Source organism: Branchiostoma floridae, chromosome 6, assembly GCF_000003815.2.
Source record: "Branchiostoma floridae strain S238N-H82 chromosome 6, Bfl_VNyyK, whole genome shotgun sequence".
NCBI lineage: Eukaryota > Metazoa > Chordata > Leptocardii > Amphioxiformes > Branchiostomatidae > Branchiostoma > Branchiostoma floridae.
In genome coordinates, this window is record NC_049984.1 from 2,516,422 (window position 1) to 2,542,467 (window position 26,046).

At 43.3% G+C, this 26,046-nt stretch overlaps 1 protein-coding gene across 1 annotated transcript in view; it reads left to right on the forward strand.

Annotated features, from left to right (window-relative positions):
* The first annotated feature begins 1,641 nt into the window (after positions 1-1,641).
* LOC118417451 (A disintegrin and metalloproteinase with thrombospondin motifs 16-like) overlaps positions 1,642-26,046 on the forward strand; it is a 109,370-nt gene continuing 84,965 nt past the window's right edge. The window contains exons 1-3 of the mRNA XM_035823013.1: positions 1,642-2,270; positions 2,619-2,694; positions 3,134-3,447. Coding sequence (XP_035678906.1) covers positions 2,193-2,270; positions 2,619-2,694; positions 3,134-3,447 — 468 coding nt within the window. The 5' untranslated portion in view covers positions 1,642-2,192. The remainder of the gene's footprint in view (positions 2,271-2,618; positions 2,695-3,133; positions 3,448-26,046) is intronic.

Consider the following 26,046-nt stretch of genomic DNA (forward strand, 5'->3'; position numbering starts at 1 on the left):
AATCCGTAATTCATTTGTAACTTCCCGGAGTTAGACAATGGAAAATTGATAAAGTTGTAGGTTCATTATTACGTCAAAACTGTGACAGTATTATCGAAAAAAAGACTTGCAAAGCGTTCTCCGCATTTTCGTGTATCAGTGTTCATTGGGCCACTCAAGTATATTTCCGCATATCAGTTAGCGACAAATTTATAGTATCGGCGTAGTAAAAAGTAAGCATTCATCAGTCCATCCATTCATTCATAAAAATCTTCCTAGTAGTTGACGTCAGAGGGTTAAGACAACAGTGGAAGGATTGCGACCCCGCTATGATAGGATTTGTACCCCGATCGGCCACATTTATTTTCTTTTCAGTGGCTAATGAAGATCGGGAAATCACTTGTCGCCGATTGTCTGTCAAACAACAAAAACAAAAACTGGCCCTTTTTTCCATGATAATCCTCCTCGCGCCCAGTTGTTCAACCCTTTGTTTCTGTGTGTAAATTTTGGCGACAGGCCAGAGGGAGGCTAGATTAGGATAATCTGTGGCAGATTGCTCCTAATTGGGACTAAGAAAACACGCTTGAATCGCGGGCTTTGATGCGCGAGGTGGGGCCTTTACATGTGAATGCGCGCTGTTGGTATTGCTAATCCGACTTGCAGTACCGCAGCGCGCCGCTTGGAGTCAATTAGGAGTCACCGTCTCTGGCTTGGTTGGTTTGGAGCTTGCATGGTGTTTTCAAGCTGCCCACTTCCGCACCGATGGAGAGTTTAAAAAAGAAGAAACTTTTCTGTGTAGTCCTTATGTATCTAACAATTTGTAGATTGTGTCAATGCTGTTTACGGTCCGGTACAGTTTGTTATCATTGCGTTTTACAACGTTTTATACTTGTGACAAGACCCGAAGAAATGGAGCCTTTGTTACACCACATACACATCTTCCTCTATAAAACATACTTGATCAAGTTGGTACCTTTCTTATACCACAAGATTGCATGAAAGAAAAGAAGCGTGTTCTGTTGCAAATACATGTACAACTTAGTGTTTGCTCCGGTATTCTCCCAAGGCCACAGAAAACCTAGAGGACCCCGACGTTTACCTGTGTCAAGGAGGTTGTGCCAAGACCTGAAGAACGGTGAATTTTGGTTCCACCCCATACAACTCTTGCGCTATAAAGTATAACCATAACTATTAAAGTTGGCCCCTTCTTATGTCACAAACGCGTTCAGTTTGCTCCAGAATTGTCCCAAGGCCCCCAGAAAACGTGTCTACTAGACAACTTGTCTGGTGGACCCCATGGGGAAAGCAGACAGCCAGAAAATCGCGTGTTCCGCCTGCTACATGCCCCTACTGTGCAGCGATCCCAGATAAGATTACAAGATTCTGCCACCGTTTCACCGATTTTTCACGCCAAATGAGTTGTTTTCGTGTGTTTTTTCTCGGCATCTCCAACCCGGATGTAAAAGTGTTTCAAAAGGAGCGTGTTTTGTTTTTTAATCCCCCAAGAGAGATTTCTATTGTTTTTGTATGAATTGTTTTGGCGTGACGTGTTTCAACTTGTTCCAGTGTTTGATTCGAGCCAATCTCAAGGGTGACGTTCATTAGTTCACAAGACAGCCTCAAGAAAGAGTGTTTTTGAGCGACTCTGTGGCGTTTGAAAGTAGCTCTAAAGGCTTCCTGGATAAGTTTATAAACGCGACCTCGTGTTGGGTGTTCAAACCCGCGCGCGTATTCAAATCGGCGGTGTGTTCCAGTCGTGTTGTGATTGGCTGGGAGACAACTAGGGGGGAGGACCCGGCACTCAGTAGTCCTACAGGCGGTACGGCCACCGCAAACAGCCCCTCACCGCTGTTCACTCGCTGTTTGGGGATCGAGTCTTGCGGTTTGGCAGACGACCAAGGCAGCGAGAGACCAGCTGGTTTCTTCCCCGGAGTTTTGGCACCCGCGTAGACACCGCGGCGAGCGAGAGACGCCGGCCGGCCAGCATGGACCCACGTGCCGCGGAATCCGGACGGAACGCGCGGTGACCAGGGGAATATTAAATACACGAGCACGGGAAAAAATATACACACCCGCCGGAGAAAAGGCCGTGGCGTTACGATAATAATTTACATGTGGCGGGCGAGTCGGACCTGTGAGCGGCTCGGGACACATCGCACCTACCCCCGAAGGATTTTGTAGCTCTCACCGGTGGAACTGAACGCGCATTCAGCATGGTGTCGGCGACGTTGCTGTATTCATTCGTGTGGATTTTCACCGGAATACTCGCTGCTGCACAGGATTACAACCAGGCACGTTACCTAGTTTCGTACCGGCGGGTCGGCTCGGCATACCGTACCGGCTTTACCGAGCAGGGTCAGGCACGGGGGAGCGTAGAGCGATAGTCTGTGAGGGGGCAGGGAAGGGTCGCGGTGCCGGGGACACCTCGGTGCGGTTCCCACGGGAGCCCTGGGGGTTCCTGCCGCCGGGTGACAATTTGCACCCCGGTGATAAGAACGTTGTGGGAGGACCCGTCCCGAGACCGGCTCGTGCCGTGATCTGATATATATAAAATTTTACTACTGCTGTAGATAGCTGCCACCTATCTCTTATATTGTGTTTGTTTACTCTCGCCTCTCTTCTTTTGCCACATTTTCCAGGGAAAGGACAGACTGGAAGGGGCGTACGAGGGGACGACTTTAGCGAGACACCCTCAGGAGTTCATGCCGCCCGAAGGTATGGCACATCCCATGATCATAGTCCTCAACTCTCGCTATCTCTTTCTTCTGTGACAGCTTTAGGTGATTGACACATTCCTGCCAATTTCATAGTTTTCACACCTATGTAAAAATTTCTGGCGGCTACAGTGTAGCGAAATTGTGGCAAAACCAGTCTGGGGACATGTTTTTTTTTTGGCTACAAGTTTTTGCAACAATCGCGAGCCTTGTTTGGGAGGGACTTGGGTCTGGCCTGACTTCAATATCATGGTTGACAGACAGCCAATTTGAGAGCAGGAAAGTCAGTGGGGGAGACTCTGCTCAATAGCAGGTGGCCCCGAAATAAGGTTACTCCACGGGTCTTACACACATCTAAAGCAGTCCAAGAACCCCTTTCTTGTAGGTATGCGTCACCGTGGAATTGAGTTATGGTAATCGTTCCTAAATCCTTCTTGCAGATTTTGAAATCGTGGCACCACACTTGCTCGACCTCAATGGGAATTACCTCTCGCATGATTGGCATGGCCGACGCCCACCCGGATGGACCAATCAGGACCAAGCTTTCCACGTGAAGCTACGCGGGCATGGTCAAGACTTCCACGTGGAGCTACAGCCCAACCACAGACTTCTCGCGCCCGGATTCGCCGTCCACCGCCGACGGAACAAGGCCACGAAAGTCGAAAAATACGACCAATCGAGACATTGCCACTTCCACGGAAGGCTCCTTTCTCACGGAAACTCGTCTGCGGCAATAAGCACATGCGGAGGCCTGGTAAGTACTTCTACTATACCTTTCTCCTTATGCAATGGATACAGGACTTGTATTTGTGCATTCACCCTACACAATTGGAGCACTCTGCCACAAGGAGGGGTGCATTCGCCTGAACAGATGGCTTTGAGCGGCCCGATCCCTTTCACTCGGCCGGCCGGTGTTTGCTTCCGCGCTGAAAGGTTACACCAAACAATATCTTACACGCTGTATTTGTTTCCCATCAGTGTAAGCACCGTCTGTGTGGGGCGTTTGTCCCTCTACGGAGCGGGGGCTTATCTGGGGTCGGGGAGAACAATTCATTTAGGACCTCATTACTGAATAGTTGCCACTCTGGGCGAGAAGTATAAATAAACAGGTGACAGCGCAGTGAAAGGGGGTGCGTGTCGTCACACCTAGGCTTTCGTGCTCCGAGCGGGACACTGTGCAAGGAATACACAACTGTAGCTGAAAGGGGATTTCCTTGCTATTTTGAGTTTTTCTTTGGCTAGCTGTTTCTTGAATGTAGAGGTCCCTACCGTGCTGTGGTATCTATACTCTTTTGTAAAGTTTAGATATTTTTGAAAATGCCAGTACATTTTTGTATTACCTTGTATGCCTTGATTTAGGCATTGATATTACAGATCACATGATATCATAGAATTGTGGTAGAATTTTTTTAATTCAATATTTGTACCAGGAAATTGGCTGCCAAGAAAGCTACTGATACTTGTACGCTGCCCCTTGTTACTATTAACTTGTAAGATAAGACACTTCTAGATCTTGGACGGGTGCCCAAGGAATCTTAAGTATGAGATTAAGTTATGAAGATCTGTTTAAGATATCTTATAATCTTAAACCCCACCAGGAAGAACTGTGGGCCATCTCCCTGAAGGATATTCTATACGGTAAACATTTGTCTAATCATTCAACACGTTTACTTTTGGCATAGCTTCCCTGTTACAAGGACCCCCTGGAACGTGGAAACATTTCTGCTGTATCGCAGCATTGTTATCCTCCTGCTTGTGTGTGTACCGTTTCAAGTTCATGTCTAACCCCTGCTGGTGCTAACCTTTATTTTCTTGGCCGGGCTGTTGTTGTTTTTATGCGGAGGGATCTGTCTGTCATATGGGTGTAAATCCGCTAAGCAGACTTTACAGTCCTCCCCTGCTGCTGACCCATGCGGTAATGGTGAGATAATTATAGGGAGCAGCCTCCCCCCTAGTGGGGTTGTTCATGTAGGAACAACCCCCCCTGGTGGGTCGGTGCATGTTGAACAACCCCCCCCTGCTATGATGGTGCTACTGGCTTTTGTTAATTGTTTTATCCCAGACGGATTTTATTACAGACTTGGCTACGGGTCTTTCAAGGGACCTAATCTCCAAGCAGATCCTACGGTAGCATAAGATAAGATAGTATCAAAAGCTGGCATAGGAGTGAAGCCAGCCTAGGAGTGTGTTTTGCTACATGGCAAATGGACAGCTCTTGGCTGACTACACTCCTTGGCCAGTTTGGTACTATCTTATGCCATTGTAGGATCTGCTTGGAGATTAGAAGGGACAAAGCTTTTGGAGAAAGGATGTTTGAGAAAGGTTCGGAACAGCTGGCCTGTGTTTTTGCCATGTTGAAAGTAAGGGACTTCTCAGAGAACTGTGACATTTGAAAAGTAGATCTAGAGTTGCAAAGGTTTTCCTATTCAATCTTCCACCTGCTGCCTAATCTTATATCCAAGTGAATACAAGTCTGGAGCCAAGTGGCTTCCATATGAAGGAATTGCAGCAGGCACAGACAAAATCCAATAACTTGTTGCTCTTGCAGGTTAATCAGATTTCCAGATCTCACTGAGTGATAGTATTTCATTGATAAATGTTGTGAGATTCTTCAGTATTTTCAGCTTCTGTTCAAGCCTTATTCTGTTGACTGAGCCAGAATTTGCAGATCTCTCAGCAGTTGACTGATCTAAAAGCTTGCCTGAGGGAAATAACTTGTTATGGCGGAACCAATTTAATCAGCCGTTTCTCAGTCCCATGCACATTTATATCCTATTTTCAGTTTTGAGTCACATTAGTAAGCAATACCATAAGGGGATATTTTGCAAGAATATTTGGTAGCCTAATTTATGTTGTTTTCACTTTCGAAAGCATCTTTTATATACCAAATCCTCCATTTTTTTATTTAGCTAGTTCTTGAATTTTGTCACATGAAAAAATATCAGGGAAACAGGCAGTAGGACTGCCGTGGCCCTACGTTGACTGATGAGTCCTCGCCCTGCACTGCAAACGTCATCCCTTAGTGATGGATGCAGGGTGCACCCTTCCGCAAATCTTCCTTGTCTGCCGGCTCTCTCCTGCGCATACCTGTGCCCACCCCTCGCCCCACCTCCCATACCGGTCCCCAACCCCGTCTGGGGGAAAAATGGATCCACATGGATGAACCACAAACATGTCGGGACGGTAGACGTGAAATTTCACCTTCTCCTGACAGGGAAGACCAAAAGGGTTTGACTCCGCTGCCCCCGAGATTCTTGGTACCATCCCTTTTCTGCCTCCCCGCAAAAGAAAAACAATTACTTAGTCTGCCTGCTGTCAAACACAGCGTTTTTCTGGTATGGTAGCTACGGTTGTCACCAAGGGTTAGACTGAACTTGATATTGTAGTGATTTGGTTTGATTTAAAATCCCATCGATCAAGCCATCTTTTTCCTCGACATGCTTTCTTTTTCCAAGCACGGTGTGAAGACTAGCTGACTGCTGCCCACCCCTGTGTAAGACCCACACAATAGTAGAATCAAATACTGGATAATAATCTCATGCTAGTGGGCGTATCAAAATTCAAATACTCCCAAGCACAAAAAGTAGGTGTGTAATCTAAATTTGGAGAAAGTGTGCATTCTGAGCTCTAACCAGCTCTCTAACTAAGACATTGATTCAACAAGACACCAGAAGTCACGAACAGAGATCTTAAGTCGCCCCTCTGGTCACCAGACAGAAGACGTTGTAAGATTAGATGTGACAAGGCCATTAAGGAAGGACACAGAAAGGTGGGTTCACCTGAACATTGTCACCTTAACCCCTTGGAAGCTTAAGTGGCTCACGACTCTCCCCCAAAACAACAAACCCGACCTATTGTGTCCAAGTCTACCGTTTGTACCATTTTTCCTAAACATTTCATCTTAAATATTTCCTATCACAATTCACATAATCAGTGAACTGCTATAAGATGAGGGGTAATGATCGGAAGGACATATATCAATTAAGGAGACGTTTTGGGCTTGACTCCATTCTCCCCACAACAACAATCCCGCCTCTGTCAACACCTGGTCTGTAGAAATGGTAAAACAACCCCGTCCCAAAGTCATTGTCGTCGGAAACCAGCCCCATTGTGGTGGAGAGTTGACAAAATAAGCAGAGAGGCACTTGCCCGGTCCCGGCGAAAACGTTGCGGTGGGGTGAAAACGTGCGCTCCCTTGTTGTGGGTCGGGGGGAAACAGTCGCCTACTGTGTCACGAGTTGACAAAACAAGCGGCGGCCACTTCTCGAACCAACCAGTCCATTTGCTGTGGGTCTAGTACAGCACAGGTGCAAACGGTGGGCTGGGAGTAAAAATGTAGAACGAGGCCGTCTCTGCTGTTTTGACCACTAACAGCGGTTTTGTCTGGATAGTGGATAGAAAGCTGGTTACAAATCACAACATGTTTTCTAGACATCCAACCGGGGAAAATGAACTAAAGGCTTGACAATACCCAGTGTTTTTCATATGTTTTACTTGTCTCTGTGGCTTGACATGGCAAAATTCATCATATTTTCCTTAACCCCCCCTGCCCCGATCTTATTTTTGTTCATAGAAATTTTGCGTACCAGTACTGACCCCATCATAATCATTTACCCCTGACAAATTATCTTTGATTTTGATAAGCTTCTCAATCTGTCCCTGTATAGTGTTCACATCATCTCTCGAGACAGCCAAGGTGACAAAGCAGGTGCGATACCTGTCTGTGTGTATCCCTCCTATCCCTTGTCACTTCATCCATCACTCCCTCACTCAATCACTCATTCCCACACTCAATCACTCATTCCCTCACTCACTCAATCATTCACTTGTCTTGCTTAAAAGGCGGAGAGATAAGAAGTTGAATTTCTTCTTCGTTTCTATTCATCAAAACTACCCAGAAATGGCAGAATGCCCTGAGGACTTCCAAGCTGCCTGTAGAATCAAACATGTGAAACACTTTTTGGACCACACTCTGTTTTGTAGAAAGATGTTCTGCAGATAGTTTTAGAGGTGCTGCAAAGACCTTCCCATCATTAAATGTGTCTTTGCTCTCCTTGTAGTGCCTAGTGGCACATAGGGCAGCACGTTTTCTTGCAGTTTCAGTAGCAGGGTATATTCTTACAGTGAGGGGTTGCTAGCCTGTTCACTTTAACTTCAAACACAGAACCCATTTTTACGTGCCCAACAAAAGATGGTTGCAACCCCAACTGAGATGCCCTTACCAGGATTGAACCGGGGTTTCCTAGTTACCAAATGATTGGAACCAAGGAGGTTAAAGAATCACAGGAGAGAGCTCAGTCATTAACACCCCACTGCGGGCTATTGTTCAGACCCTCCGGGCCCATTGTTTCCGCTATCCGGCGGCGCGTCTCTGATGACCATGATGGCCGCGGGGTTTCCCGCCATTTCTGATGAGCCCGGACGTGTCAGCCAATCACATGAGCCCAGCTATGACGTCATGCACCGCGATCCCGGCCGAGGACGACCGAGGGTTGCCGAACTGCGAGCGAGATGAGCGCAGTTTCCGCAGATTTCCTTATTTGGGAAGCGAAGGTGACGTGTGCAAACAGTACTGTTGTGGAGAGACCAAGATGGCGATCATGTCGATACTTGTTTCGGCGCTGTGCGACCAAGTTGAGTGAATTTACAGGCATTTTTGTCGCTGTATCCCCGATTTTTTTGTCTCAGAATTATGAACAATATTCTCTACTTCATGTGTCTATTAAAAAATTATTACGCTTGCCCTGCAAAAGAGACTTTTTTTCAACGATAGTAGTGGGCTTGGGTGTGCCAAATAAGTATTTGTTGTTGCTGTTTGCGATCGATTTTTGCTGTTCGTGATGCATGAATTTTGTACTCTAAGGGCTCCGTGGATGTTCATGGCAATGATGGGAAGCAAGATGATATTTCCGAGGAAATTTATTTTGTCGGTATTGAGGGAATTTTTGCCTCACGAGGAACGCATTTTTTTTACACAGATGGCTTGATATCTTAATTTGACAGACTTGAAAATAAAGTTGCATAGCGTTTCTCAAGCTTCTTACAAATACTATGAAATAGCTCCGTGTGTCCTGGGCTATGAAAGCCGACCCAGCGTTCTTCTACACCGCGTGACTTGTTGTTACACACATTTCTGTGGCCCGTGGGGAACTATGCTCGCACTTGCCTCAGGCGAAGTATCGTCACTATTGATATCTGTTTCCTTAGTAAAAGTAGCGCTGTATTTAATGAGAATCATCCTCAAAATCGCTGAAATCCCGGCCCCAAATCGATGTTCCTGGACGAGTGATGTTGAAACTGACTCGTAAACAAAGGCCCACGCTAGCCTGGCGAGATGCAGATTGGGGCAATTAGCACTTCGATGTGATTCACACTCGCGGCAAAGATAGGAACAATAGGAACGCTCTCCTCTCTTTCTTTAACCTCCTTGTTGGAACCAAGAGCTCAGGGACTGAGTATGTCCCTGCAGCTTAACTGGTAGCTACAGGGACATCCCTTTATAATCATGTAGCTCTGCCATAACTTAGGTAGCTTGTGTGTGAACTTGAAGCATACTTGTGTTGGGGAGAAGCTGTTTCCATTAACCCTCAACCCCGCCCTTGACGCAAAGCATAAACGAAGCGCTAAGTATCTGCTATTTAATCTCAAATATTACAATATTATAATTAACACGGGTCTCTTTGAATGTGGCTGTATTCACTCCATAAAACAGACTGTGCCAAGGCACAAACCTGGTCCTCAGGCTTCATGAAAAATAAAAAAAAATCTGAGAACCAAGAAATCGAATTAGTGTAGCCTCAGCAGAAACGTTTTGGTCAGTTGTGATTTTTCTTGGTGACGAATCGGTGTAGGCGTAATAAGACGAATCCGTGTAGGCGTAATAAGGGCAGCAGTATTAGATCAGGATTAAACCCAGAAATGAATCTGTCACCGGGTAGAAATTAATCTGTCAGCTTAATCAGAGTAACGAGGGCCTCCTGGTTAATTCAGCCATAGATCTATGGTAAACAGGTGTTTTCCTTCCATTTTGTATTTGTAAGAAGAAAGACATCTATGATGCTTAAAAAGGTATTTTTTAGATAAACCAAACCTTATGGACTTTTCATTAAATCATATTTATTCTGAACATGATGAATAAAAGGTACTATCTAAAAGCCTAGGACAACCCTAAAGGCACAAACAAACAAACCCTTTACCAGAATTTCTATTTTCATAAGTGCGCAATGTAATATACAGGATGAGTTCATAGGTACACTCTTCTTTAGAAAAATTGCGACAATTGCAAGCTATCAATGTCATCTTTGACTTTCCCATTTTCAAGCATTTTTATGTCTTATCAAGGGTGATCCCCCACCTGTAACACAGGTGTTATCCAGGTGAGTCCATACCTGTCCGTACTACAGCTCCGAACACACACACACACCCTGTCCTGTTTGTCTCCCATCCCAACAGATCCCCTGTAACAACAGTTTGGACAGAAGAGCTGTGCTGAGATCCAGGGGAGGGAAGATGGGGGATTTATTAACAGCAGTTTGTTTGGACAGAAGCCTTTTAATCTCCCAATGATTTATGTGGGGAAGGAAAAATAGAAGCTCTGCTGGCCTGGTGGCTCACATCAGAGAAAGGTTTATCACTGGAGAGGGTCCGTATGGGGGAGTCCTGATAACATTTAATGTTGAATTTAGAAGAACCCATGGGGGAGATCCGATAACACTTAATGCTAGATTTAGGAGAACCCTCTACATATTACAAAGATGGTGATTATGCAAAATTTGGTCACCTTGCTAAAAAATCATATGACTTTTCCTATGAATATCTAAGAATTTTCACAGGGGATCCCATTTTATGTCCCTTCCAAAAGACAGATGCAGACCCAACCAAAAGGCGATACCCAGGTTTAGAACTGGGGTCTCCCTGTTACCAACCAATTGGAATCAGGAGTTCCACTGAGAATCTGCTACCAGTTGCGCTACAGGGACATCCCTAGATGCAGCAGCATTGTGAGAGAAAAACGAGAAGAAGAGACAGTGACAGAGCATTTTCCACTCGGCTTCCTCCCAACAAAGCCACCAGCCACACTCAGCCACTGTGTTGAAACCCGGGGACGATCCCTTTTCTCTCCCGGCCTGGCCCAAAGCTGTACAAAGTTGGCAGCTAGAGCTGTGCTGTATGGAGAGCGGTGACCGTGCCGCTCGTCAAACAAGTCCCCGTTGTTTGGTGTAAATAGACGGGCAGCCCTCCTGCCCTGAACTACAAATCTCTGCAAACATTGGTGAGGTCTGGCTGGAGCTGAGTGTGCTTTTGGCTGGTGGGGGAGACATTTACATGTAGTTGTCTCTACTACCAGACTACCTACACTGGCAATATTGAAAATGATTTGCCAGAGGAGTTTGGCCACCATAGGGCTTCCAGAGTAAAATGATAAACTTTCCAGGATTTATACCATTTCCCCGAAAGTCTACTATCTACAACCCTTTAGGAAGGCCTGGTGGATTGCGTCTTCAGTCTTTAGAAGTTCTAAGACATGAAGTAAGAGAGACAAGATGTTATTGGGTATTGGTGCCAACATACGTGAATAGGTGTCCTTACCGAGGTTAAGGTGTTCAAGGATGCGTCCCCATTTCAGGTGGACACTTGTAGATACACACCCACACATCTACACAGCAAATCCTCGTCACTGTTTGACATTAAAATAAATATTTAAAAAAATGGGTCAAATGCAAACTTGATAATTCCTTGTTATTTCACATTAGTGGGATATAGCCTAATTTTACAGCTTAAGCCCTGTGTGAAGTTCTTTCCCAATCCAACCCAAAGCCCAGTCAACCTCGGGAGCAGATAGGATCCCAGCACAAAGATGAATTGATGAATTTTCTTTTTGTAACCATCTCGCACAGCTTGTGCACTAACACAAGTAGGTCGAGCTGGACACTCTTGACCACATCAGCCTCATTGCCTTATCAGCAACTTAAGAATGTCATGATAAGGAAGGTCTGGGTCTTTAATGAGTGCTTTTGTTAAGGAGGAGGAAGCTGACAAAAGATTTGTTTCTTAATTAGCGGCATTTGAGACAGTTTCTAGGGGGATAAATGAACAGTTTTTATATATTTATTTCAATTAACCCACTTGTTTCACCAGTATCTTATCCAGTGTTTTGTCTTATCTAGAGGTGGCCTTGCTCTATATATAGTGTGGGAACTTACTGTCCAAGCAGGATGGAAATAATGGTTGACTTTTTTGTCTTAAAACATTTCAGGATAAATGCTCCAGTTTTTAAGATAAAAAGGAGCTAGGGGATATGCTGCTTTGGGAGTTGGGATGTGATCATTTTCCACCACTGGTTTTGTATAGAATTATGGTAACAGTTTCACAATTTACGTTCAAAGAGAATGAAAGATTCAAAGATTTTGCATGGGTGTTTGAATGGATATAAAAGTGTAATTGCACATTGCATTTCATCAGTTGTGTCTGTCATGATATTTTTAAGCATGCGATTCTGTGTACTGTAACACATACTGATACTGCTTAATTGATAATTGATATGTCCTGTGGTAAAAAAGGTATGCGAAATTCCAAGTATTCGGCACTCGAGATGCCCCTTTGCACCCCTTGCAAGCCATCGACTACTGAAGGAGTCCTCACAGCTGTGGAGGACTCTTCAAAATTCCTCGCAAATCAAGATAACCGATCGACACAGAGTGCACCGGCTACCTTTTTTCTTCCATCTACTTGAAGATCACCACAAAACAAGGCTCATGGAGTCATTTTGGAATACAGTACTGGATTCTGAAGACAAATGTTTCTTAACTCTCGTCTTAAAAAAGTTTTGAGTACCCAACAGGGAAGCAATTCCGTGGAAGCTTGAAACCTCTAAAACACAGCTTAGCAACCCGGTGTGGTTTGGACATCCTTTCGATAAGGCCCGTTTGCGCAGGCGAGGCATTTATCTTGCAATTGTTTTTAAGGTCTGCAAATTCATTAACCTTTGGCCAAGACAGGTGAGATAACGAGGGCAGACGTAACGGTCGTTACCGGTAGCCGCGGCATGTTTGGCTCGTTGACTCGGCACCGGCATGTTTTCTGCCAGCGAAACTACTTTTGCGTCGGTACAAACATCTTAATAGAAAGATAAGGTGCATGTCCTACCATAGAAGGGGAGAAGAAGACGGGAGTTGAATATGCATGTCTGAACAATGTGTAATTCATTGATGCTATATGTGACAGGTGTTTTCTTAACCTAGTGTCGTTCTAGATAGTTTAATGTTTATGGCAATCAAGAACATTCCTTGTCCAAGTAAAGTCTGGTTGTGTACAGAGGATTGAGAACACTTCCGTCAGGACTGTAGTTAGACGTCAGGCTATTGGAACAATTTGTAAAGTAAGGTAGATTTTTAACCAGAAAGGAAGTTACCTCATGTTTATGCAAAGGTATGGACGGACAATCGCCATAAACAAGTGAAATGATCAGCTAGCAGAACACAGATGTACATGGCGCTATCCCCGTCCACTTGTGGTCTCTCACGATTAATATTTGCCGCCAATAAGGAGACTTGGGGAACGTTTTGCTCCCTTATTTGTGGTGTCCGATAACTGAGATGCCTGGGAGATACCTGTCTGTCTTGAGTGCTTTTCTGCATTCTCTGGACAGGTATCAGGCACGAACAAATCATCACTGTGTTTCTCAGCAAATTTGTAGAGAAAGAGAATTTTCCTAGGGATTTATTTCGTGATACTGATGGTGCGTCCTAACTGGAATAATGCTTGTCTAGCCTCTTCAGAGACAGAAACTGGGGTCGATTGTCACTTGCAGTTCAAGTCAAAAGTCTTGAAGAAATATATGAAGAAGTGATCTCTCCTCCAGGCCACATTGTACACCTAATCTGCCAAGTGGTTGTCCTATCCGGATCTAGTGCTTGTCTACTCTGTGCATAGACAGAAAATGGGGCCTATTGTTACTTACATTTCAAGTTTAGAATCTTCGTAAGTCTTGAAGAAAAGGCATATAAATATATACAGAAGTGGTCTCCTCCTCTCCTGGTCATATTGTACGCCTTGTCTGTCCAGTGGTTGTTGGTTGTTGTTGGTTACGCGCGTTTTTGTCTGTGTGTGCTGACAAACACGTGTGTCTGGCTGTAGTACGTACTTCCCTCCAGACCAAGTGTACACGTACATTGTATGCACCTGTGTAGCACAACTGTCCCTGCCCTTTCCTGTTGTGATGTTGTCCCTTAGGCCACACCAACTCAGTTCCTCGGTTCTTCCAGCCTTTGAAAGTAGAAATGGAAAGCAAGGCAAATAATAATTGCAGAGGAAGGCTTGGATATGTGTATACTCCATTGCATCTGTGAGCGTCTGTGAGCTTTATTGTACATTTTTTCCATACAGGGCGAAGTACAGGTCACAATACAACATGTTCAACAGATGTATCTAACAGATACAAAACTAAACTCTTGTTGCGTAAATTCGACTTCTCCTAGCTTTACAGTTCTAGTTGAGATAAAAGAACAGATCTGGAAATGGAAAGTTGCACCTTCTTGCATTTTGAATACGAATTTTTCTACATTACTTAAGTGGATGAAATAGGAAAACATATTTTGTACAAGCCTTTACAGCTCATATATATCTACGAAAGAAATGCAGCATCCATGAACCAACTGATTGACTTGATACGGCCCCACAAAGTGAGTTCACACACGTGTGCTCTTCCTGTAGCACCCACCAGTAAACAGCTGATGTAACCGGAGATAGCGAGGGGAGAACACTCAGCTGGTCTGCGTGTGACCAGCTTGTGCAGGAGCACAGTCATAATCTCCAAGCAGATATGGAAAGGGAAAATTGTTAAGTTTCTAAAGCTTCTGGCCCGATAGAGCAGTGGGCCTCTGGTATAATTGGAAATCCTTGCTGCTCCCATGAACCATGAACTTGAGAAACGTAACAATTTGACTTTCTACATCTTCTAGGAGATCTGGAATATATTCAAACCTGTACTGGTGTCAGTTGTCACCTGTATGTATAAGGACCACCTCGCTATTGTAGCCACCTTTTCTGTGGTCCCTTGATAGTTTTCTTACAGACAAAAGAATATAGAGCCCTGGCATACCTCAGAAATGACTTTTGACAACTTTTTAGTTGCCCCTTAAGTTATTTTCTCCTCTGTCCTTAGCGGGACGAACAGGGCAAAGTACTTCAAGCTCTGCCATGCACCAGAAATGACTTTTGACCACCGAAGACTGTTTCTCATTACTTAAGAGTGTTTTATGGCTCTCAATCTGATCGCAATTACTCTGCTTGGTTCTTTGAAAGTTATTTACAACAGGCGGCTTTTGGGAAGTCATTAAGAGTTATATGGGGGAATGTGAGAAAAGTGTTTGCACCTTGCAGTCAACTTACACCTGCTTAAGGACACTTCAGGTGAGGTCTTGGGCAGAGGGCACGTCTTACCTGCACAGGTGACATGTCTTACCTGAACAGGTGAACTGTTGTGCATACAGGTGGATATCTCCAAGGGTCTTGACAGGTGAATCTTGAGGTGATAGGTCACTCGTTACTTAAGATGCCCGCCAGTTTTAACTGGTCTCAAGGGTAGAAACGTTTAAGTGGCTGTAACCATCAATGTTGGCAAACTCCCAATTTGTTAAACACAGCCTAAAACCATAAAAGGTTTACCTGTTACCACAACCATCTTTAGAGCTCTTTTTTTTTTTTTTTTTTTTTTATTCACATTTCTTTAAAGAGGATGAGACGGAAAGCAGACCCTGCTTATCGAGGTCTTCTCCTCATGTACATAAACAAAATAAGGACACACATACAGGACTACAAAACGCTAAATAACACAGTCAAGAGATAATGATAACGACATGAAATAAAACAACAAGGAATCAAATAACAAAGTGACGTGTAGCTGGCATACAAACTTAGAGCTCTTTGACTTTCTTAAGGGGACTTGGGAAGTGTCTTGACCCACCTAGAAACTGTCAAAGGAGAGAGAGAGTTCAGAAGGGAGGATTTTAAAGAAACGATGAGTTTAAATTGTTAAGGAGTGTGAAGAAATAAGCAGCTTTGTTAGTTACTTCTAGCCGAGTGCCTCCATGGAAAATCTAGAGAAACATGTTAACAGTTACTTCTGCTGGTCATTGTGTTGCTAATCTCTGTTTGTTAGACATTGATGAACTCTTTGATAGTCGATTCTTCTTGTATCTGCTCTGATCTAACCGCAGACGACTCTAGCCTTTTGTTTCATGGACGTCCTTTTAAACTCGCTGGCGCAAATGTAATGTTTTTATCCTCAAGAAATATCTCTTTAAAAGGTTTTCTTGTGTTCCAAAGACCGAAACCTATGAATAAAATGGAAAAATCCCTGTTCATCGCTTGTTCAGGTGTTAAATGAAGATAGCAAATGAAACAGAAGATGACACCAGATTTGTTGTAGCTGCAGAAGTAGCAGTCTGGTGTACAAAGTGATAATTGGCACATCTGAAGGGTTTAACTTCCCAATTTGTAGGGCAATCTCCTATAAGTAGTGTGATTAGAACATTTATCTATTACAGTAGGGATCTGCAAAACAGGCGTAAAATCATTTAAGGTTTTTCTGGCAAAAAATATCACCAAAGCTGCATTGTATAGCTCTTAAGTCTTACTGTTCAGGGCTCGATATTCATTTTTGGGATTAGGTGCACTGGTGCACCCAGCTTAAAAAATTGGGTGCACTTAAAAATTTTTGGGTGCACCACTTAAATCTAAGTAATAACTTAAATAATAAAACTTAGTTACAAGCTATCAAATTCTTAAACAAGTACCATGACAGACATTTCCATCCTCTTTCTAACTTAGATGTCAAGAATATGTTATATACTAGTATACTTTGATATCTTTACATACAAATACCTAAGAAAATATTTGGGTGCACCCACAGAAAATAATTGGGTGCACAGCTCCAATTTTGGGTGCACCTGGGTGCACATGCACCCAGTATTTCGAGTCCTGCTGTTATAATAATGATTTTACTAATGGTATTTGCAAGTTCTTGACAAAAGACATGAAGAAAAATCAAACAAATAACTATTCTAATATTGATCTATTCTCATTTGAATGAACACTTCCTTCTGTCAAAAGAACCTCTTTAGCAAAGAAATGGTGTTTGCCCTCTTTTCAAGGTCAGACCTTTTGTTCAAGGTCGAATCTGGTAAGGAGCCCAGCGTGTCTCCTGAACTCTGCGGTTTGCTGAAATGACTTTTGAGGTAAAGTGATCGTTTTCCCAGCTGGGAAGGTCACGTGGTCCCAAGGTCATATGAGATCTGTGGAGCATAATCTATGAGGTAATGTTGGGATCAAGGATCAGCCATATAGGGACATCGCTCATGTGGGTGGTTGGGGAAAATCCGGATTAGAGCCCAAAACGTTGGTTCTGTGGATTATCAACCGGTTGGGATTGTTTTGATGAGGATGTACCAAACAACACATACGTGAGAAATGTGGGGCTTCCTTTTTCTTGTGTAACGTTACAAGAAATCAGCTGTTTTCCAAAAAGTACAGATCTATGTAACAGGATGGAATACAAAGAAGATGTCTGCTTGTGTCTACATCTTCACTTAAAAAAAAAACACCTGTGAATCAACAGATTAAATTGGTGTGGCCATACGTGAGAAACTCAGGGCTTCCTTTTTGTTGTGTACAACAAGTCAGCTGTTTTCCCATAAGTACAGATTGAAGGGATTGAAGGCTAAGGAGATTGCTGGAAGTTCTTCGGAAGCAGAAGAACAAGCTTTCAACTGCATCATTGTAAACCTTTTAAATCCCATAGGAGTTGGCTTAGTAGTAATACTGGACTTACTTTAAGCCTAAAATCTCTATACAAGCTCGATAGAGGTAAGCCAGGAGTTTACTTTTAAGTACAATTACAAGTCACCACGCTCGCACTTTCCACACATGACCAACTTCTATAAACAGACAATTGTTACTTTTAAAAAAAGCTGAGGACATGTTAGAGGTGCTACAAACATGTTGCCATAGCAACCAAGACTTCTTTCATCGCTGCCCTCTTGTGCTGAGCCCATAGTGGAATGCGTTAGCGGGATCGGATGGGGGACATCTCATTGTGTCCGAGGTTTTTGGTGTGTTTGCAGCAAAGCGCGGAGCCCAGGGTTTATACAGGTGTGGGGGGAGGAAAGGGGATCACCCCGCCTGAGACGGGGCTGGAAACAAAGCAGCTGCATAGAAAAATGATCCCTTTTAATGGCAACTTTAGAAATGGTTGTAAACTATGGAAACAATTTCTGAAACATGGTATTCCTGTACTTCTTTTTTCTAAATATTTGTCAATATTCATCATGATTTACAATCACATGGTAGTACTTAATTAAAAAAAAAAAAAATATCATTGAAAACCCTGTGTGGTGTCTTTAAATGAACTCAGCAGGGCTGTCTCCACCTTAAAATGTTTTTTTCCTTCTAGTCATTGTATGGTAGTCCATGTTGTTATTCTTCATTGTCATTCTTTCTAAGCTGAAAAAAATACGGTATCATCTTGTCATGGAAGTTCCCAACAAGAAAATTTCTGCCCCCTAAATTTGGACTTAAGTTAAATTTGTTTTAATGGACTTAAAATGATACGTTTAGTAAGGAAAACCAACAATATGTGGTCCCCAACAATGAGTGGGATGGAAAAAATTTAAAGCTGGAAACAGCCCTGGTTTTGAGCCCTGTGAACAAACCTCATCAGGGCACGACAAGCCCAAGCTGCCGCACGCCCCTTGTTCCTAAACAAGCCGCACAAAGCCGGGGGACGGACTGCCAAATAAAGAGGAGGTGTATGAGGGACGGGAGTCAATATTATGCCAAACAGCACGGACAGAAAGGCTATTAACGAATCTAGGGAAGATGATCCGTTTGATACCTCTTAAGAGGAAGTCCTTTTTTGTTTTAGAGATCCAAGTAGAAGCGACACAACAGTCTGGTATACGTGTAGGTAGAAAACAACATCGGTTTTGAATGATATATGTTTTCGTTTATTTTGCGAGTTAAGCCCTGTTGTGTAATGCAGAACAGGACCGGGCAGGTTTCTTTAAGGGTGTCTCGTGTCTCGGTCCTGAATGGCCTTAAGGTCGGTCTAAGACACATGTTACGCCTCCTCTTAAAGAAAACACTCGTCGTAAAAACCAGTCGTAAAATAGAACAACCCACAGCAGAATTACAATCCTTAAATAACCCTCAAGCTACCGAGGGACTGCCATAACCAGTGACGATCAGGGACCCTAGAACTTTAAGACGTTGTCTACAAGACGGTGCAGCTTTCTTGTAGTGTCGTTCGCAGTGTTGTGCCCACATGTACATGCAACATTATACACCAAGCAAAACACGGACCCCCCATGTGACAATACGCGTCCTCGATCTCGCTGGCTTTGTTCGGCTTTTGAAGGACTTAAGTTTCGATATGAATTTCTCAGACATATGACTTGTTTCTATGCAAGTATAGTACGATAGTGGGTGACACAGTTTTAATTCAGAGTCACTTAAACATGATCAAAACAGATCTGCTCTTCAAGTAACTTAACATCAATTACGGCTTTACCAACCTGGAATGTTTTAACAGGCAACTTTTCTTTTAGTATGGGAGGGATTCTTAAGGTTTCTTAGTTTCCGTAGCTTTCCTTGGTGACGGTCTTGGCATGATGGCAACTGCAGAAGTAGAACAACTTCTTGAAGGACTGAGACCTTGGGAAAAACAAAGTTGCTCCTCCCTTGACATCCGAGCTGTCAGTCCGAAACGTGAAAGAACTCGATACCTGCTCATTACCTGCCGTTCCAGACATCGGGGGCTACAATTACCAATTTGGGTCGCCCTCACCTGTCCCTATTATCACCTGTTATTCCACCTGGTGACAGGTGGATAGGGCTTAACACATGGGGGACTGATCATTACTGGTCATGGGGTAATAATGAAAACATACTGCTGTCCTCACCCCCACTCTGTCAACTTGTGGACTTTCCTTGCACATCAATACAACATTCTATACCCAAGTCTTAGAAATATTCCACCAATATCTTAAGATGCAAGGAACCTCCCTCTACTTCCTTGAAGGACCCTCCCCCCTAAGAGATGTAAATGACCATGTCTGAGACTATTTAGGGTAGAAGTAACCAGCTCGAGCCTGGAGCAAACATGGCAGACAGAGAGACATGAGACATTCAGGCAGTTAAAGTAAAGAAGTAAAGTAAAGACTCTGTCCAAGTGAAGCATTGAAGCATGGCACATTTTATGTAGCTAATAGTGAATGAATGAATGAAGACCTTTATTGTACAGTACAATCATTATGCGGCTTTCAAGAAAGCATTTTAGGTCACCTGCACTCTTTTTGATAAGTGTGTTCTTAAGGGTCTCTTACATGTAGAGTCCAAGCATATTTGTCACAATTTGTTGTAGTAACATGATATCAATAATATTTTAACTTATGATCTCCACAAGTTCCAAAGAGAACTCTACTTTCCTAGCACAAACTCAGAAGTAGGATGGGGCGCCACAGTCACAATAAGTGTTAGTACGTCTTAGATGTTTGTCAAATGTGTCATGATAACATATGTTTGTTTGATATCAATAATATTATAGCTTTTTTGTTAACTTTACTTATGATGTGTACTTGCTAAGTATAGTACTGTGTCACAGGGTTGCCTCGGCTTCATAGCATAACTTGCTACAACTATATGTACATACTTACCGTGTTAGCGCCTTGAAACGTTACTTCAGAAATAGCTTTGTAAACATATTAAAGGATGGTTAGAAGTCCTGGGTGGTATTTTTAGTGGTCGCAGGTCCTTCTAGGGTCACTTCTTACTGTGGGCTGGGATGGACATATGTTAGTCATGGTAGGGGGAGGTCTGTAGCAAAATGCACTAATTTAGAAGCAGATTAAAAATTTTCTTGTAGTCTGTTTTCTCCTTTTTGTATGTCTCTTGGAAGTTACTTTTAATTAGAAGTTTGAAGTTGAAGTTTAGATTCTGGTCATTGGTGGAAGATGCATTTTTTGCTGGTTTGCAGGTAAAGGATGAAGACAAGCACAGGTCTTTCTTGAAGTTGAATATTTTCTCTGTACCAATTTTGTATATGATCGTCCTTCAGCATAAACCCCAGCTACTGTATATGTATAGATGGTTTAACTACCCTTCAGCATAACACACCAGCTTCGCAGGCACGCGGTGCAGCAGCAGCTGGTTATATTACACTGAACGACCCTTCACACCACACTCTTGCACATCTACTAGCTGCAAGCATTCTTCAAAGCTATCTACTGAGGATGCCCCTACTGCACTTGGCGGCAATGAATTCCACCCTACCATAGTTCAAAGAGATTCCAGCCAGGCAAGCTGTTTGAAGCTGTGGCCTGGGCTCTCTGGGGTTGGGGGTGTCACTGGGCAGACAGGGGTCAGAAGGGGTCAACTGTTAACTGCCTGGGGGTCACGCGTCAGCCATAGTGATAGCCGCAAATGGCAGGGCCAGTGAACCCAACTCTTCACCTCCTACAAGTTATAATGATAGCTGTCTTTAGGAAAACTGTTGTAGATTACATTAGATTAGATCATCAGATGTGGAACCTTTCTGTTACCTTTGCCAAGAAGGCTAATAGTTGTTTTAGTTACTGTTTGTTTGTATGTGGTTTTGCAGCATAACCCAATTAGCTATAATTATAAATGGATTGTCAGGAGATTTGGTGTATGGTTAGCTCTTGTCCTATCGAAGAAATGATCAGATTTTGGGGCCCCTGGCAGCTTTCCAAGGTACTGCTGCTGCAGCAGAATTCAGATTTGGAAATCTTGTTTGATAATTTTAGTTTATGGTTTCAGCCTAAAATTAATAGTTTTCCAATCATAAAGAGGGTAGCATGAACTTTTTCTTCTCAATCCAGACAATGTCTTGATCAGTCAGCTGTCCTGTCCTTCGCAGTTGGTGCTTGAACCCCCACTAGCGATCACCTGTCCATTCCAACCCCCCTTCTCTGTGTCATGCTAGGAGGAATTCTGGAGAGAATTCTCTCTAAGAAAGATGTAAGTCATTCTGACATTTCCTTGTCCAAAAATCAGCTCATTTCGTCTCAAAGGAATTAAAAGACATGAGATCACTTCACACTGTCTTCCTGCCATGACCAACCATTTAGTAACCAAGGATGCATCACTATATGCATCATTGCATTAATTACTGAGTACTCTATTTCTTTAAACTAAAACTACAATCGTATGTGCAAAGAGGGTCTGCATGGGGGGCCCCGACAACGATTTACGTTGAATTCAGAAGAACCCCCCTACGTATTACGCTAAATCAAGGAAGGCAATTACGCTAAATTTGGTCACCTCCCTACGAAATACGAAGATAAGATGATTTTCCCTACAAGTTATAGGAAATTAAAATAGGCTCCCTACGCCTTACGGAAAAGAGTATGCATGTACGCAAAGTTATGGATGTACAAAGTAGCTTCTAATTGATATTTAGAAACGTAAGCTTTAAGTGTTTGGAACCCACATAAACATCTGTACAGTAGCTTATATCAACTCTAAACTGTCCCATATGGAGGAAAGGTGTTTCTAATTGGGACCAGGGGCCTGGTTATGATATATGTACTAGTCAGTAATACTAGTGGCCTGACACAGAAATATGGCCGTGGGAGAAAAACTGTTCAGGCCTGGACTTCCAAAATTCTACTTTAACCTTTATTCTACTTTAACCTGTTATTTCTGGATTTTTCCCTACTTACTGTACCTCATTCTTCTAATAAGTTCTATACATAAAAGACCATTACAATGGCTGGACATTCAAAATTCTACTTTAACCAAACTTTATTTCTGGGTCTTTCCTATTTCCTTCCCCTCTCACACTCTTCCATACTTAAAAGGCCATTATATCAAAAGCCCATGAAATGTGTACTTGAGATTTTTTAGACTCCAATGATGGTGAGCCCATAAGTATTGAATAGCCCATGTCCAGTGAAGCCAGGCCTGTCACACCTGTAAACCATTTTACATGTGCCAACAGTAGCCTCCCCTGGGAAGGAGATGGCTTGACCCAGGTCAGCACCCTGGGAAAGAGAGCCTGCCCTCTTGCCCTCTGTCTGACCAACAGCTGAATGTCGTTCATGGAAAGGTCTTCTTCCCACCATCATCATCTTCTTCTGACTGCTACCTAGCATCCTCCTCCATCCTCCTTATCTTCTGAGATCTTTTCCCATCACTTGTCATCAGTGCTCAAAATATTTTTTTTCAGCCAGGTTGCCCAGGCTGTAACCTGAGTCAAAAGCTAGATTGCACCATCAACATTTCAGGTTGCCCCACTTCCTCATTATTACTTTCTTCAAATCAGCTAGTCTTTCTTCCAGTTACATGTAACTTCTTATCAAGATATAAATACAAATTTTAAAGCTTATGCACATAGGTATGGGAAAATCAGACTGTTCCAACTGCAAAATTTCATGCACTACTCTACATGGGTTTAAAATGAAGTTGCTGAGCAAAATGTGGTTGTGTACATGCAAGTGGGTATTTCGAGCACTGCTTGTCTTCTCAAAAATGCCAACAATCCCTCTGGAGGAAGATTTTTTGTGAAATTCTGGACCCTTTCCTTCCTGTATTTCTTTGTTTTCCTTCCTACTTTTCTCTCTCTTTGGTGAAATGTTGCAATTTTTCTCAACAAAGGAGTGAAAAGGGAGCATTTCACGAATGTACAGTTATTTCAAGGATGTCTGCCCTCGATTCAAACCCACCGGGTGTTTCATCGCAAATACAGGTGGCGGAAAATTCTGGCTATTTGATTGTCGTTTGTGCACTGTGTCCATATGGGCCCACTATAAACATGGGATTACCAAATAATCCACCTGTCCATTGACCAGTGGTCAGTCCGGCATTCCTGGGAGGACTGGGGAGAACTGACCAGTTTACTCACTCAGGCATTTCTAGCGAGTGTTTCTTGGAAAAAAATGAGGTGTGTAAAAAAGTGTACTGTCAAACCTGGCCAAGAAGACCACTCAGGGGACCAATTCAATCTGGTCTGTGTGGACAGGTGGTGATTACTCCATGGCAAAAATTATTCTAAGGGACAACTTAAAAGTGTTCACAATGGCCAGATTGCCCTTATATAGAGGTACATAGTCTGTGTAACCCAATCTCCGCTGTCCAGGGCTGTAACTGGCCCCTCGCCACGGGGGCCGGCGGATGTTTGGCGGGCTGCTATAAGCGAGATTTAATCAGGCTAAGAGGTACAGGTTGGACTTTATGTATTTTTACTTCTGGAAGCTGACGCAGTTGCTACCTGTATTAAAGTCTTGTGTGCCCACACGTGTCCAGGTCACATAAACAAACAATCGCAAGGCTCCCACAACGTTTGCTCAGGACAATGTGCCACCCACGGGTTTGTTGACACAATGATCATCTTTTTCACCTTTGAAGCCCTTAACTCCACCTGTTTCGCTTTGCTATTTATCTTCCGCACTTTCTTGTGACTTTAAGTCGAGTGAGGGGACTCAGAAAAAATGTCACCCTTCCCTCTCTTGGATCCTCTCTTTCCAAACAAAATCAGGTCATTTTCTGTGTCTCAAACATTGTAACACTGCCAATTATGAGAACACCTCTAAAACATCCTCAGACCACAAAATATCATTCCTTCGTTGTTCTCAAAGATTTTAGAGGAAAATAAAGCAAGTGGGCAACATGAAAATAACTTCAAGGATGGTAGGACTAGAACTTGCAACTGACTTCAGCACTAGTCTATTCAACAAACATTGCAACAATCTTGAAAGTACCTGAAACATCCTCAGACCACACGATTTGGGAGTACTAAGACATAGCAAGAGGACAACAGAAAAACTACTTCACAGCTGTTAGAGAACTTGCAACAGACTTCAGCACTAGTGTATTCAACAAACATTGCAACACTGGCAATCTTGAGAGTGCCTAAAACATCCTCAGACCACACGATTTGGGAGTATTAAGACATAGCAAGAGGACAACAGAAAAACTACTTCACAGCTGTTATGAGAACTTCCAACTGACTTCAGCTCTAGTCTATTCAACAAACATTGCAACACTGGCAACCTTGAGAAGTACCTAAAGCATCCTCAATACACACAATTTCTTAACGATTTTGGAGTAAAGAAAATAGCAAGAGGACAACATCAAAAAACTACTTCAAGGCTGGTAGGAGAACTTGCAACTGACTTCAGTACTAGTTTATTCAACAAACATCACAACACTGCCAATCTTGAGAGTACCTAAACATCCTCAGATGACACAATTTCCTTCGTCGATTTTGACATGACATAGCAGGAGGACAACATAATAACTACTTCAAGACTGGTACGTGGCATAAGAACTTGCAACTGACTTCAGTACTAGTCTAGTCTATTCACTCCCAGAAACTGTGTGAAACAAGAAGTACAGATTTGGAGTAAGACATAGCAAGAGGACAACATAACAACTACAGTACTTCAAGGCAGTTGAACAACTTCAACCTGGTAGGAGAACTTGCAACAGACTACAGCACTAGTCTATTTATTCACTCCCTGAACCTGTGTGAACCAAGAGCTACAGACTTTTCCCCAGGCCAAATTTTCCAGTTCAATAATTTACTTCAATCTCCAAACCAACAAATCAAATCAGTATAACCTCAGGTGTGCTGGTTAGAGTGAAAAGTGGTTATACCTGTACAATTCACCACAGGTGAGCTTCTGAACGCTCCCCAATATTTAACCAAGTTCATGTAATGCTTTAAACAACATGGTATCCTTTTCAAGTCCTGGATCGCTTTTTTGGATTCCCTTTTCATGTTGTCATGTACAGAAAGCCACAATACAAAGTGTTGATTGAAAGGTGGGTATACCTGTACAGTAACCACAGGTAAGGATTCTATTGTCTGTGCTCGCGGCTCGAGCACACCTGGCTGCAGCGAGACAGAGAGAAAGCACAGCCCGATAATCGGACTTCCGGCACGCGCCCCGGGTGACTTGCCCGGGAGCGCGGGGTCACGCGGGGTCGCCAAATCACGGGCTGCGTAATCCCTGCACGATTGAGCGGTAATCCGGCTACCCAGGTGGCAACGGGGACTGCAGTCAGTCTTTCTGTGGTGTCAAAATAGTCATGCCTTCAAGTCCAAAAGTGTTCAACCAAGGCTTGATATGTTCAAATACTTTCCTGTTTGAACTATTTGAAAACTTGATCAAGCACGGTAGGAGCATCCTCTCTAGTCAGACGTACAAAGGCCAGGCACAATCGGTTGTCTGTTATATAAGCTGTTGTGTCGATTATGGTTCACACCTTGTAGCAATATGCTATGTATATCCATGTGGAGCTCTTTTGTTAGCCTGGGTATCCAGCCGTAATA